Consider the following 15,092-nt stretch of genomic DNA (forward strand, 5'->3'; position numbering starts at 1 on the left):
GATTCAGAAACGGAGGCATGGCTATCTCTCGAGGATCAGGACCAAGAGTGGTCAGGCGACCCTGAAGAGGAGAGCACTTCAAGGGCGAAAGTATTTGAGTTGGTGAACATGAGTGTTGAATGACCGACTGTGGGACGAGAACGCCATGATGCTTGGTGCGTCAGTTGTTATAACAGAAGAATTGTATAGAACAATACCCTATTCATGTTCGGATCTATGTACTTTTCCGGGTCCCAAGTACCGGTCTATGTTGGAGAGTCACTCATGCCGCGGTCTGTTCTGCCGTGTGACTCTGGTGTCTCATTTCATCAAAACTTCGAGCCTCGAACTTAGGTTCCTCCACAACCTTGCTGGCTTCAGTCTGCATAGGGGTCAACCCCCATCTCTCAAACATGGCCTTGTCTTCATCCCAACCATTACACTCAGTGGTCAACATTCTCTCACCCGTGAAGATGGCATTGGCGCCTGCCGAAAAACAAAGCATCTGTTCACTCTCGGGCATGCTGACTCTTCCTGCAGCTATTCGAATAATCGTCTTGGGCATGACCAATCGGGCGGTAGCAATCACTCGGACCATATCCTCCAATTTGACCGGCTCCTGGCCAAACATGGGTGTCCCTTTAATTGGCACGAGTTTGTTGACAGGGAATGACTCGGGGTGTCCAGGGAGAGTCGCTAACGTGTGAATTAATCCAACATGGTCGGTCTGGGGTGTTTCGCCCAGTCCTAGGATCCCACCACTGCATACATGAATGCCTGCTTCCCGTACGTTTTTGATTGTCTGTAGTCGCTCGTCATAGCTCCGCGTTGAGATAATGTTGGGGTAGTGCTCTCGAGAAGTATCCAAGTTGTGGTTATAGGCGGTCAAACCGGCTTCTTTCAGTTCCAAAGCCTGTTGCTTGTCCACCATTCCAAGAGTTACACAAGCTTCCATGCCTAATGAACGTACGCCTTTGACCATTTCAACAATATTCTTGAGACCTCGTTTTCTTCCACGCATGTCACGCCACGCGGCACCCATACAGAATCGGTTGGAGCCATTGGCTTTAGCGATCTTTGCAGCTTCCAGCACGGAATCCACCGTGGAAAGCTTGGTGGCTTCGAGATTGGTCTTGTAGCGAGAGGATTGAGCGCAGTATGAGCAGTCTTCTGTACATCCTCCAGTCTTGATATTCATGAGGGTACACAATTGGACTGCGGATGGCTTATGGAAGCGTCTGTGGACAGTGCCCTGCAGTTCAATGTTTAGATGCTGTCTCCATATCACGCTGACCGACAACTTACTGCGGCGAAAGCCAGCTCCATCAGGGGCCTCTGATGGATCTGAGAAATCTCCTCCTTTGTCCAGTCATGACGAGGACCAGAGGCATTCAGTGCCCGGTCAAAAACAGATTGGGATTGAGGTTGCGTTGGAGGGGCATTCTGGCCCAAGCTCGCTGCCACCGGAGGAACATCATGAACGATACTGTAGTAGCGAACGGATCGAGCTTGTCTTGAAGCCCGAAGAGCGATAGACCGACTCATGATAGCCAGATCCATGCTGCAAAGAAGGCTGTCGATATGCTGTGAGCTGTACCAGGGTGAACTGGAAGTAAACAGGTGAGAAATATTGGTGGGGTAGGTACAAGTTGACAACTGCTGTGGGCTCAACAAGCGGAGCTGGCAAAGGGGCCAGCCTACCAATTCGGTTGGCTCGGTTGAACATGACATGGCTCAGGACGGGTTGATGGGCACGGCTAGCCCCCCGGACTGACGGGATCAGTTCGTTAGGGCTTTGCGCATTTCCTTTCTTAGCTGATCTTCCCGCCTATTTCTCGGGTTGTAGGCAGTGGACACCACCCCGAAGCTTAGCTAAAAGTCCCGAAATCCAGGCTCCGTGGCCTCGGCCTCGGCCTTCCGTCCTTGGGGCCACCCAAGCCTGCAATCACATCACTCGGATTGATAATGTAACGAGCCGTCTTCCAGCCATGGATGGACTCGAGGCAGGCAAGCTCGTCTAAGCCAGGATGTATTTCAATGAGATATGATCCTAACACTTACTTATTAGGTAGGTCGTTAAGGCACCTTCGCTTGCTCAATTTCTAGACAAGCTGGATCGTGTTGTAGCGTGTGACCAATCTCAGGCACCCATTTTTCGAGCGAGATAGCTCGATTGTTTATCTCTGGTTGCCTACAATGTTGGTCGATCAGTTCTAAGATGGGTCAGATGAACGACGTTGCATCGCGTGAGTCACGAGCAGGTATCTATGCTCGCTACCCAGAAATCTACCTGGATACCTAGTATCTCAGGCATGTACAAAAGTACGATACCACCACTTTTGCCGTCAACATCTTCCTCTTCCTGCATTATATATCAGTAGCCATGCATATTCGACCACCGCAACCCCGTGATTTCAGTGATATGGCCACACTGGCCAACAAGGCCTTGTTTCATGATCCCCTGACTGTATGGGTTGCTCCTCATCGACACCAGCATCCAGAGTGCATGCGTCAGGGATATCTCAGAAGGGCGAAAAGGCGATTTTATGGTGGCAAGTATATGATGGTAGCGGTCACGGACCAGCATGACCCTGATTGGGATGGTGTTGAGAGAGTCGTGGGCTATCTTTCGGCCAATTCAACCAGGAGACAAACGGAACAGGCTCGTCAATCCTGGTTTTCATGGAACAGTAAGGTGCATTTCATCTCTTACTGTGTTTTTGCTGATAGATGTGCCCAGACTGGGAGCTTGCTTTTCTTTCACTCGAGACACAGTTCGTCAATCTCGTGGGTGGAGACAAAGCATTGTCCTACAAGAACTATTATACATTTCACCGAATACTAGCGACTCTCAACAGCACTGGTCCCTTCGCCGAATTAGACCTTCACGATTGCTGGGATGTTGACTTTCTTGCAGTCGATCCGGCATATCATCGACGTGGAATCGGCGCCACACTCATGGAGCATATCAAAACCCTCGCTACTGAAGAACGCATTCCAGTGACACTAGTCGCATCCTCCATGGGAATACACCTATATAGGAAGCTCGGATTTACCGAAGTTGGTGAGGTCAAAACTGACGCCTTGCTTCTCGGTACTGCTATGGTTTGGTATCCCGAAAAATCAATCGAGCCTGACGTGAAGGCACCGGAGGGCTCTGCCGGCATCAGCCTCGACACACTAGTGCCACCCAATCTATAGACTCTCACCTTTATGCACGGCAGAATCTAGAAAGCGAATATACCACAGTTCATACATCTTGGTATACACTTCTTCATCAGTACTTGTTTCATCATCCTTGACCTCGCCACTCATCTTCATTGCTGAGATGAGACTCGCTGTTACCCACAATATCTTCTCGTGCAGATTCTCTTGGAAAACATATCCACAGCAAGAAGGTAATTGCCAAAAGGACAAATATTATCAACTGGAAGATCTGAATCCCCAGTGCTTGTGTAAGTGCGCCTGATGCGAATGGAATCAGAGAGGCTCCGATTTGACCAACCGATGCCACAAACGCAACAGCCGCAACATGCAGATGGCGTGGGAGCAAACGAGTAAGCAGAACTATTGCATTCGGAAAGAGTGGGCCCAAAAAGAATCCGAGGAGGGTGACTGTGAGTATTGAGACCCACTGGTTCGGGACGAGACTGAATAATACTTGGAATCCTATCGCTGTCGTGATGTAAATCACAGTCCCAATTCGTAGTCCGATCCTGTCCGTGACTATGCCCAGTGACAATCGCCCAATCGCCATTCCGATCCAGAACCCAGAAGAGCACAAACTAGAGAAGTATAATGATGCATGGCGAGCGCGTGCCATGAATGAGACGATCCAACCGGAAATAGATGCTGAAATATTGTCAATGGTCATTGGGTCGACAAGGGTAGAGTTTGACACGAACCTTCAGTGCCAACGTAGGCGAGGAAGTAGGCTGCACAGACCCAAGTTACCCGATACCGGATAACATCGATGAGTTGAGCCTTGTCTTGCTTTGCTGTGTCATGCTTTTCGCGCCTATATCTTTTGCCGCCCTCATGTCGAAAGAGCAGCGGTAGCACGATAGCTTCGATGAGACATAAGCCAGTCTGAGATCATATTCGTCATCAGAAAAGTATTGAGACTTCGATCAGCATGGACTACTTACGAGCACATAGTACCAGTAATACCATGGATAGTTGCCCTTAGAGAGCATGGAGCCTGCGAGAAAAGGACCCAGTGCCGCACCGACTGAGTACGAACCATGCAGAAACCCCGATACGGTGTTCGCATTATCCATCGCTCCAGCCCAGGCGCACCAGGCACCATCAAACAATCCAGTTCCGAATCCTGCAAAAGCGTACGAAGCCACGAGTAAGTAGAAATTTGGATGTGAGGAAGCGACACATGTGAAGACGAGATGTCCGATCGGCGCAATCAATGCAACTCCTCTCTGACCGAACCTGAGATGTATCGAATTATTCAGCGCTGCCGCGCTGAGGTATCCAATTGGAAAAATGAGAAAAATCAGCGAGACTTTAATGTCTGTGAGTTGATAATCTGCTTGAAGCTTTGGAATCATCACACCGATTGTCGAAGCCAGTATTCCTAGGACCAGAAATGAATACATGGCTGCCGCCACCCTGAGATGGACATGTGTGCGGTGTTCAGCATCATTGAAGTTCGTGTTCCTTGATGCCGACAATAACGGTTCGCTTTCGGATCCCTGAGGACTTATCTGTGGGCTAGACACGCTTGCTAATGTCATTGCTTATTAAAGCCTGTGGAGTCTCGGGGATGGAGGTCAAATATCGGATGATGTGCTGTTAGACAGCGATAATGATGCTCTTCTATTGACGAACATGAGGATGTGAAGCGAGCCTGACGTTGACTTCAGGCCCCCAATTCTAAGCCTTGCGAGCCTTTCCGAGGTCGGCACAATCCGCCAAGACCTCAAATCCCATCACCCACTGCACTGACCTGCTTCAACCACGATCCTGCTCCCATTGCCTAAAAGTAAGGCACTAACTTCCCTCATGACTCTGAAGATGCCACCTTGAACATCAAACGATGGCCTGAGCGTCATGTTTCTCACATCTCTGAAGGGAGTCTCCATATGTCGAGTGCTGTACGGGTCTCGTCCGGAGCTCCGAAGAGCTGGCCCACCTGATGGTGGTGGTTCCGCCTTGCATTTTCGAAGGTGATACTCCATACTGACTTGCCAGTTGCGTTATCTAGGCCCACTGGCTTTGACACTCACCACTCTCGTGCCTCAGGTATAACTTTATTTGCCTTTTCCACTGAGTCATCGATGTGGTCCTCATTTTTGCAGCAATAATGTTTACTCTGGTCGGTCACCCTATTGGCAAAGCTCGGACCTCCAGGATGGCCGCAAACGTCGAAAGGCTTGCTCTTGCGAACAATGCAATGATCAGGTGGGTCGCTTTCAGCACAGGATCTGGCAGCCTTGTCTTCAGGGTCGGAGAACATTTGCGTGCGAAGCCGGTCTACTATATATTGTCGAGTGATCCCGCCATAACCGGGAAGATGCTGTTCCATCCAGCATTGCTTGCTCAACATTTACCACCACACTCGCTTTCAATATAGAATACTTGAACCTTTGTACAACATGACGATATTTACCCCTAAGCAGGGAGCTGCATCCAACCACAACGTGGCGTCCAACCATACTCAAAAACGCCGCGCAACATCTTCGAGCCCTCCCCAATCGATGGAAAGCAAGAAAACAACAACCCTCGACGTTACTAGTCTCAACGCAGACCAGAAGCGGCCTATCTGTGCGACAACATTCGGCATCGAATTTGAGCTGATACTCGCCTTTCACGAAGATATGTTGAAAACAACTCTGTCCGATTACAACATTGAAGCCAAAATCCGGAAGACTTTTGAATACGAAAAACACGCAGAACTACTTGGACAATACGGAAATCTATTCCTTTCAAATCACTCCCACAATTTTGATCGCCAGTACCCATCATGGGCCTTGCAAGTACCCAAGACGGACGCCATCCTCGAAACAAACCACTATCACCTGAAATACCCCACCAGTCTCCAGAAAAGTGATGTTCTTCGCCGATACGTAATGGAACCGCTCCTCATCGCCAAACGCGGTCTTGACATTAATGCTTTACCCTGCAATGCTGTCGGATGGGCCCAATCCAATGGTCAAACCTCTGTCGAAGTCTACCCCAACCAACTTGAGAATATTTTGATTCGAAATACTTCTCTTGATTACACCAAGTGGACGCTCACTAACGATGACACGCTCATTGGTGCTTTGAAGAGTCAGATTACATCATATCTATCGAAAAAGAACATAAATAAAGACTCCTGGTCTTCTTGGGACAGCCACGGAATCGAATTGATTTCGCCGATATTTACACTTACCAAAAAAGACGAAGCCTTGGAACAGATCGGAAAGTATCTCAAAGCCCTGGACAGCACTCAATTGACAATTCTCCCTTCGGTATGGGCGAGTACTCATGTTCATATTGGCTTCGATTACAGCAGTGCAAGCCACATTTCCACTCCTCTCTTTCAACATCTCGCCTATATCCTTCTTTTACACGAGGATCTGATATCGAAGTGCTTCCCTAAAAGCCGCTCTGGAATCATCGCCAAGGAACCAAAAACCCCCACAGAACCAATCACACCATTCGACTCAGAGGATGCAACAGCGAATGATGAACAGCGTGTTCTTTCCATGGAAGCAAAATATACTGGAATCGATAATGTCGAATCCAATCTAGAACACTTCTGTGATCAAACGGGCGTCGACCTGAACAGCACCGAGCAACAAGATAACACAATGGAGGACCACATATTCCAAGAGCAGTGCAGCATTTTCAGCTTGATCAGACTACTACAGAAGTGCGACCCACACAAGAGTCAAGAATTTGGGGAGTGGGACGCTCCACGTTTCCGTGGATACATCTATAATTTCGCCAACCTCTGGGCATTCGCGGAGGGTGGGACAAACGACAAGCCAGCGAAACCCACTGTTGAATTCCGACAACACGACTGCACGACAGAACCTGGCGTCATCAAACACTGGATTATCTTTCTTGAGGCTCTCATAAGAGTCGCGGAGGAGAAATCACTTGAAACGACAAAATTTTACAGCAAGACGCAACTCGACATGACCAAGCCATATTCTGCACAGCAGAGGGACAAATATCCGACTAGGGAGGGGAGCAGCTATTCATGGGCTTACGACAACATGTATCAATTTTGTGCTCGGTTTTTGGGATTGGATAAGGAAGAGGCCACTTATTGGCAAGGACGGTTTGATCTACACAAGGACGATAGACCAATGAGGAACAGTGAATGAAGAGGTTGTACATCAGGGTGGAAATACATGGATAGAAGAATTTTGGGAGAGGATAATTGAAGAAGATGACAGAAAAAAATGCAAACCCCATTTAACTAGAGCCATTTCCTTCCATCTTCAGCCTTCCTTAGCCGCGGATCATGTCGATCGCCAGCCTCGCGGGCAAATACTTTGCCTTACCGGCACGCTGTGCCGATCAATTCCTGCCCAACGAACTTTGTCCGATCTCGCAAGACCTTCCACCATCGTATGAAATTTATTTTAAGTAAACGAAATTCACGTAATGTACCTTTCATTGCATGTGTTTCAAGTATCATACGTCGTTTGTTCTGTCCTTCACCTAGGTACTTTGTCTCCGAGATCACTTCGGAGGCTGAGTAGCCGGCGAGAATAACTTCCGCGGATGTCCTCGTCATCTTCCACCAAGCTTGGAAGTCACTATGTAGAACGACCTGGAGCTAAGTCTGAGGCCGATCTCATTGAGCCTCTTATGCAGGGAGATCCAAACGAGGCGGCATCCAAGTCTGATACTTCTCGTGAACACAGTGCAAATGAGGGATTCATACAACAAGATGCAAAATTCACTTCCCAGTCGCCACCTCGAAGTCCTTCTCCGGACAACCAGCAAGAGCTGTCAGTCATCGAGGATGTTGAGATTGAGGCCAAACGAGAAGCGCCTGTTACTTGGATGTCTCTACCCAAGAAGGACCAACTAGCTGTGCTCACAATCGCACGACTTTCCGAACCACTTGCAGAACGTTCATTCTCCGCATATCTATTTTACCAACTCCGCTCGTTTGACCCAAGTCTTTCTGATAAGACGATATCGGGTCAGGGAGGAATGCTGACTGCCGCATTTGCGGCCGCGCAGTTCGTCACTGCTGTTTGGTGGGGACGGGCTGCTGATTCGCCCCGAGTAGGTCGTAAGCGGGTTATCCTCATTGGCCTGGTTGGCACGACTATCAGTTGTGTCGGCGTCGGTTTCTCAACTTCATTCACTCAAGCACTTTTCTTCCGAATCTGTGCAGGGTGCCTCAATGGTAATATCGGCGTCATGAGGACTATGATCAGCGAAATCATCAAGGAGAAGAAGTAAGTCACCCTTTTCAGGAAGCCTGACATATTAGCTAACTACTGTCAGGTTTCAATCTCGCGCGTTTCTTCTCCTTCCCATGTGTTTCAACGTCGGTAGGTCACTCCAGTGCCATATCAAGTCTGCCAACTGCTAACACTCACAGGTGTTGTTATCGGGCCTATCCTCGGTGGATTTCTGGCAGATCCCATAGCATCCTTCCCAAATGTGTTTGGACCAGGATCAGCCATTGGTGGGAAAGACGGTGTCGAGTGGATGACCTCATTTCCTTATGCTCTGCCAAACCTCGTGAGTGCCTTTTTCATCCTGGTCGGTGCACTCTGCGTCATCTTTGGATTAGATGAGACCCATCAGGCGATAAGAGGCCGACCGGACTATGGTCGCAAACTTGGTCGTTGGATGTGGCGACATATCTTTCGCCGAGACCGAGGCGGTGGCTATGGATACCACCATCTTCAAAACCAAGATGATCTTCAAGACGCCTCTCCTCTGCTCAATCAAAGCGAGGAACCCCATCATCCGCCTCCTACGTCGATGCAAATGTCAACCATGGCACCGGCAGCATCCGACACTTTCAAGACGAGGCCACCGTTTCGGCAAATCCTCACAAAGAACGTCATACTTACACTATTGTGCCATCATCTCATGGCGATGCACGTCAGCGCATTCAATGCTGTGATATTTCTCTATCTCCCCGCCCCACGGTCAGACAACAAGAATGCACATCTGCCATTCCTCTTCAGCGGCGGACTCGGTCTGTCTAGCAAAAATGTAGGCCTTGCAACCGCCATCATCGGAATCATTGGGTTTCCACTCCAACTTCTGATTTACCCACGGATGCAGTCAAAACTAGGAACACTTCCCAGCTACAAAATGTTCCTACCATTCTCCATTCTTGCTTACCTGAGTGCCCCCTACCTGTCCCTGCTTCCCAACCAGCCATTGCTGATCTGGCCTATCTTGACTGTGGTCTTGAGTCTGCAAACAGTCTCACGCACGTTCTCTCTACCCGGGCAAACGCTTCTTGCCAACAACTGCACGCCTCATCCCGGTGTTCTCGGGTTGATTCACGGCCTCGCACAGAGTGCTTCTTCAGGAGCGAGAACTATTGGGCCTACGGTTGGTGGATGGGGCTTGGGACTAGGTCTTGCAGGAAATTGTGTGGGAGCTATCTGGTGGGCTATGGCCTGTGTGGCTGCTGCGAATTGGTGTCTATTGTGGGTTATCTACGAGGGTGATGCGGGACAGAGTGTGGTGTCACGACACTGATGTGGACGGACTAGGAAAGGAATGATACCGTGCGCATTTTGACCTAGAAGGGATGGCATTACATACCCAGCGTGCAACATAGATATTAACAACAAGTTGTTGAAAAATCGAATTCAGACACTTCTCGAAAATCGTCTCCTCCCACTGCAGCTTGAGCGCCACACAAGGCTGCAGAAGACTGCCGAGCCTCTAAGCCAGAGGGTATGGAGGACGTCATCCTTTTGTCCTCCCAATCTGAAGGGCAGGTTAAGCGAGTTGCACGTGACTTGGCGTTTTCCTTATCGACGTGCATCGCGGGGAAGGCACAGGCGGTGTGTTTATCGCCCCCGGCAGTATCCGCAGGGGACATGATCTGCGGGTTGCCGCCTGCGCTTTTCTTGACTCGGAGTTAATTCATCAGAGAGGCGTCGGGTTGCCTGTTCCTCCAAAGTCTTTCACTCGTTCAATTAATTAATCATTTTTTTCTTTCGCAGATGCATCCCTCTCATGTGCATGTCTCATCCAGATATCCTGCCTGACATCAACCTCACAGACATCAAACACCTCAATCAGCCACACTACGAGAAGCTAGTCAGTTGTTCATCGAGTCCCAACCATGGATGTGGACGGTTGGCCTCCGCCAAAGCGGCGCAAAGTTGAAGAGCCTCGCACCCCTCGCAGAACAGCATTGAACCGGGAAGACGATTCGGACTCTTCTTTATACAGATGCACCTCGCCCAGACAGTTCATAGGGAACTACCTCTCCATCGTCCAACGCCAATTCGAGGTTACCAATTGTGATCCCAATATTGAGTTCCGCAACGACCAGGAGGATATGCCTAAGTACAAGGAGCAATGGGATCCAGCTTCTAATCAAGGCTTGATTGAAGTTGTCATTCAAAGCATAGATAGCGCCCTGCCGTCCGAGATGGTCGTCAAGCGCGTTCAAGGCTCACAGACCCCGTTTACGCTCAAAATCCGAGCCGACTCGAGTACCGATTTACAATTACTTGAGGATATCCAATACCTTGACACTTCAAAGAAGGCAGAGAAAAGGTTTCGTGATCAGAGAGAATATCTCCACTATTCGAAAACTCCAGAGGCAGCTCTTGCATGCGTAATGTCCCGGTTGCTAAAATCTCCCCTCGGGACCTTCCTTGAGATCTCCATTCTATGGAATAAGAGCAGCGCGATTAAGGACCGGGTTGATCCAACTCTGGTGACTATTTTGGATCATTGGCTGCCGGGCGAACTGGAGCGTTCAGATTCCCCTGAGCCCTGGAATCCTCGAGAGTTCTATGACAATGTCCATGTCCCTGAGAAGACCGAGGCGAACTCGGCGGAACTACAAATTATGGCGCTCGAGTCCAATCTATTCCCCTTTCAGAGACGCGCAGTGCGCTGGCTTTTGGCTAGGGAGGGTGTTTGTCTTGGAGACAATGGTAGACCTGCACCGCTGAGTATGTCTGAGGACGATTTGCCAGAAGGATTTCAGATTTCCCATACCGAACTCGGCAGAAAATGTATCACGAACAAGGCAGTGGGATTGGTTACAGAGGATGTCAAGGCTGTGAAAAACTTCTACGGAAATCTCAAGGGGGGACTACTCGCGGAGGAGATGGGTCTTGGGAAAACCCTCGAGATTATATCCCTTATCTGTTTGCATCCAATGCCCCATACGCTGTCTACCGACCCCTCCAGCGATCTGAAAACTTCACCCGCAACGTTGATCATAACACCACCAACAATCGTCGAACAGTGGAAGCAGGAACTTGAAGGCCATGCCCCCACTTTAAGGGTCTTCCGCTACAACGGGATTTCGAGTTACAAAAAGAATCAGGAAGAAGTGATGAAACGACTTCTGGAGAGTGATGTAGTTCTCACAACCTACAATGTTATTGCCAAGGAGGTTCACTATGTCAGTGAGAAACCGGACCGTAAACTCCGAGGTCGACCACGCGCTGATCCTCCAAAGAGCCCTTTGGTCCAACTCTCGTGGTGGCGCGTCTGTCTGGATGAAGCACAAATGGTGGAAAGTGGTGTGTCGTCGGCAGCCACCGTAGCGCTGCGCATTCCACGCGAAAATGCTTGGGCCGTTACTGGAACTCCACTGAAAAAAGACCACAAGGATCTTTTCGGATTATTCCTCTTTCTGCGTTATGAGCCCTTTTGCCAATCGCTCAGGATATGGGATCATCTGGTCAATTTTCATCGCCCTTTGCTCCGTAGTGCACTGAGCAAGATCGCCATGAGACATACTAAGGATTTTGTGCGTGAAGATTTACGTCTACCGCCGCAGAGTCGTCATACCATCACGATACCCTTCACCACGATTGAAGAACAACATTACTCACAGCTCTTCGCTGAATTGTGTGAAGAATGTGGCTTGGATGATTCTGGTGCTCCTCTGTCAGGAGATTGGGATCCAAATTCTCCATCCGTCATCGAAAAGATGCGTAATTGGCTAACTCGTCTTCGTCAGACGTGTCTTCACCCAGAAATTGGTGTTGTCAATAGCAGAGCATTACGCCGTACTGATGGAGTCCTCCGAACTGTGGAGCAGGTACTAGATGCCATGACCGATCAGGCTCTGGGTCAACTGCGCACAGCTCAACGTACTTGGCTCATGGGGTTACTACGTAGAGGTCAAATGAAACAGAACGCATCAGAGACCCAGGATGCTTTGGACATTTGGAAGCACGCCTACGAAGAGTTGTGCGCACTGGTTCGCGACTGTCGCAAGCAGTACAACGAGGAGCTGGCTCTCAGAGGCAATGATGACAACATCAGCGTTGAGGGCCTAGAGGAAGAAATTGCTGAAGAGGAATCCCCACAATTCAATGCTTCTAAGGCTCGTCTGCGCTCTGCACTTGAATTGCAGCATATGTGCATCTTCTTTATCGGCGATGCGTACTTCCAGCTGAAATCGCCTGAGGAGCCAGGATCTGACAAGTACTCTGAGCTGGAGAGGCAAGAGACACAAGCGTATGAAGAGGCGAAATCCATTCGTTCAGAGCTCCTGTCAGAATTTCTGAAGATTGCCAAGAAGTTGATAGCTGGTATTGCATCCAAAATTGTTGATGCGCGTACACAGATCCCTCAGATGATTGCGCCTGACGGATATCAAGGTATCGAGAGTCGAAAGATCTTTGAACGCCTTGAGATTTTCTGTGACGCCATGAATATTCAGGCTGCACAATTCGGTGAACTTCAGAACTCTATGGTTGGGCTTTTACGCCAAGCATTGCTCGATCAAGATGATGGGGTTGAGTTACAGGGAGACGAATATGAGAACTCGACGATACAGCAAGATCAAATGTACGCATATATGGAGGCACTTCGCGCTCTTTTTGCCGATCGGAACGAGGCTCTTAGTGGATATTCGAACAACCTGATCCGGATGGAGATGCAGCAATTTTTAAACGCAGCAAAATCGGATGATCCAAACGTGCAGAAACCGCCTGCGCCAGAATTAATGATCAAACTTCTCACAGAAAGATTAACCAAACGTGTGAACTGGGAGAAGATTGGTAGTTTACGAGGCATCATTGCTGAAATAAGAGCCTTGATTCAGTCTCTCGAGTGGCAAGCGGGTCTTGGATCGGCCCGAGCTTCGCATGAACTCACTATCATAAATCCTGTCCTTCAAAGTGCGATTGACCTCAATTCCGTGCAAGTCAAGTGCATGAGTAGTTTGGAACAGCTTGTCAACCATTTTCGAGATACCATGAATAGCCGCCTCGAGTTCTACCGAGCACTGCAGAGGATCTCCGACATGGTCGCACCTTGGATGGAAGAAACTATTGGAAAGCCACTGAACAAAGCGCACTATAAAGCCAGCACAGAACAAGATGCGAAGATGAAGAACAAGGTGGATTCATTATCGACTCGACTGCGATATCTTGTACACTTGAAGACTGATTCCCAATCATCAGCTCCAAGGATTTGTATCATTTGCCAATGTGACTTCGAGATTGGGACGCTGACTGTTTGCGGCCATCAGTTCTGCAAGGAATGTATCCTGTTATGGTTGGAGGCGCACCACAATTGCCCGGTTTGTAAGAGACGATTACAACGCAACGACTTTTTCGACATCACCTACAAACCAGCAGAAGTAGTTGTTCAAGCCGAACAATCTGTAATTGATGACCCAGCTCAAGGCAGCAATGCTGCTCATTCGCCAAAGCAGTCCATTTATTCTGATATCAGTGCTTCTATGCTGAACCAGATCAAAGCTATCGACATTCAGGGGCCGAGCTTTGGGAGCAAGGTGGATTTCTTGTGTCGACATCTTCTGTGGCTTCGCCGCCACGATCCCAGCTCCAAAGCAATCGTCTTCAGTCAATATCGAGAATTCCTGGAAGTTCTTGCTCAGGCACTCAGAGAATACAAAATCTCTTTCACCAGCATCAATGAAAAGAACGGAATCGAGAAATTCAAGTCAGATCCCACTATGGGTTGCTTTCTGCTTCCTGGGAAAGCCCACTCAACAGGCTTGAATCTGGTAGTTGCGAATCACGTCTTCCTCTGTGAGCCGCTCATCAACACAGCAATCGAGCTCCAAGCCATCGCACGAGTCCACCGTATCGGCCAAAAACGCCCAACAACCGTCTGGATGTATCTCATCGCCGACACCGTCGAAGAGTCAATCTACGACATCTCCGTTAGCAAGCGCCTGGCCCATATGCGCTCCAAGCGAACCGCAAATACATCTGGAAGCAACAGTGGCACCGCCACCCCCACCACAGCGTCAGCGCAGCAACAGGAAGCGGCGATTGAAATGGCCAACTCGCTGGAGTTGCAGACCGCAGATCTCAGCAGACTTTTCGTCACTGGCCGCACAGGTGGCGAAATGGTCGAGAATGCCGACCTATGGCCCTGCCTCTTCAGCCGCGTCAAGAAACGCGAACGCGTCCTCGCGGGCGTCGCTGGCATGGCCGCAAACCAAGGGAGCAGCAGCGCTGTCGAACAGGAGGCGAATCGCTTCCTCAGAGCTGAGGCGGCTGACGCGCGAAGGAGCTGAGTCGTCGTATTCGTTGATTTATTGGTTCATCTGAATGCTGCGATGATTGGGAGCGCATGAGGATTGACCCCGAACGAAGTGGTGAATTGTTTCAATGCGAACGAACTAGTCAAGTGGCCATGACATGACGTGGAATATGCTTTTGCATATGCTCTCATACCCTACATACCAACACGGAAGCGATAAATTCGACTAGCTACATAGCTGTGGTTAGATGCCTAGATCTCTGCGTTTCAAGTTTAATTCTCGTCTGTGTGAATGGAGAACATTTAGTAATTAAATTCATTTCTACCACAGTCACTTGCGACGGATGTGGCCGTGATATGATGGCTGAAGCCCTCTTCGAATAAGCATCAGGTCGGGAGCAGTCGTGGGTAACTGGGCATCATAGTGTAAGGGCACATGCATTGGAACATGG

At 49.3% G+C, this 15,092-nt stretch overlaps 5 protein-coding genes across 5 annotated transcripts; 4 read left to right on the top strand and 1 right to left on the bottom strand.

The window, feature by feature from the left end:
• Positions 1-262: 262 nt before the first annotated feature.
• On the bottom strand, positions 263-1,539 carry LTR84_000263 (uncharacterized protein; the record flags this gene model as incomplete). The annotated part of the gene is made up of 2 exons (XM_064843894.1): positions 263-1,231; positions 1,285-1,539. 2 exons carry the CDS (start codon positions 1,537-1,539, stop codon positions 263-265), a joined length of 1,224 nt encoding a protein of 407 aa, XP_064711754.1.
• An 823-nt stretch (positions 1,540-2,362) lies between these two features.
• LTR84_000264 (uncharacterized protein) lies at positions 2,363-3,180 on the top strand (the record flags this gene model as incomplete). The annotated part of the gene is made up of 2 exons (XM_064843895.1): positions 2,363-2,669; positions 2,720-3,180. The coding sequence occupies 2 exons, from the start codon at positions 2,363-2,365 to the stop codon at positions 3,178-3,180; spliced, it is 768 nt and encodes a 255-aa protein (XP_064711755.1).
• Positions 3,181-5,588: 2,408 nt separating this feature from the next.
• Positions 5,589-7,310, top strand: LTR84_000265 (uncharacterized protein; the record flags this gene model as incomplete). Its single annotated transcript, XM_064843896.1, has 1 exon — positions 5,589-7,310. One exon carries the CDS (start codon positions 5,589-5,591, stop codon positions 7,308-7,310), a length of 1,722 nt encoding a protein of 573 aa, XP_064711756.1.
• A 403-nt stretch (positions 7,311-7,713) lies between these two features.
• Positions 7,714-9,672, top strand: LTR84_000266 (uncharacterized protein; the record flags this gene model as incomplete). Its single annotated transcript, XM_064843897.1, has 3 exons — positions 7,714-8,402; positions 8,452-8,498; positions 8,549-9,672. The coding sequence occupies 3 exons, from the start codon at positions 7,714-7,716 to the stop codon at positions 9,670-9,672; spliced, it is 1,860 nt and encodes a 619-aa protein (XP_064711757.1).
• Positions 9,673-10,267: 595 nt separating this feature from the next.
• On the top strand, positions 10,268-14,674 carry LTR84_000267 (uncharacterized protein; the record flags this gene model as incomplete). The annotated part of the gene is made up of 1 exon (XM_064843898.1): positions 10,268-14,674. The coding sequence occupies one exon, from the start codon at positions 10,268-10,270 to the stop codon at positions 14,672-14,674; it is 4,407 nt and encodes a 1,468-aa protein (XP_064711758.1).
• Positions 14,675-15,092: the final 418 nt, after the last annotated feature.

The sequence above is a fragment of the Exophiala bonariae genome (assembly GCF_035927105.1).
Source record: "Exophiala bonariae strain CCFEE 5792 chromosome Unknown scaffold_1, whole genome shotgun sequence".
NCBI lineage: Eukaryota > Fungi > Ascomycota > Eurotiomycetes > Chaetothyriales > Herpotrichiellaceae > Exophiala > Exophiala bonariae.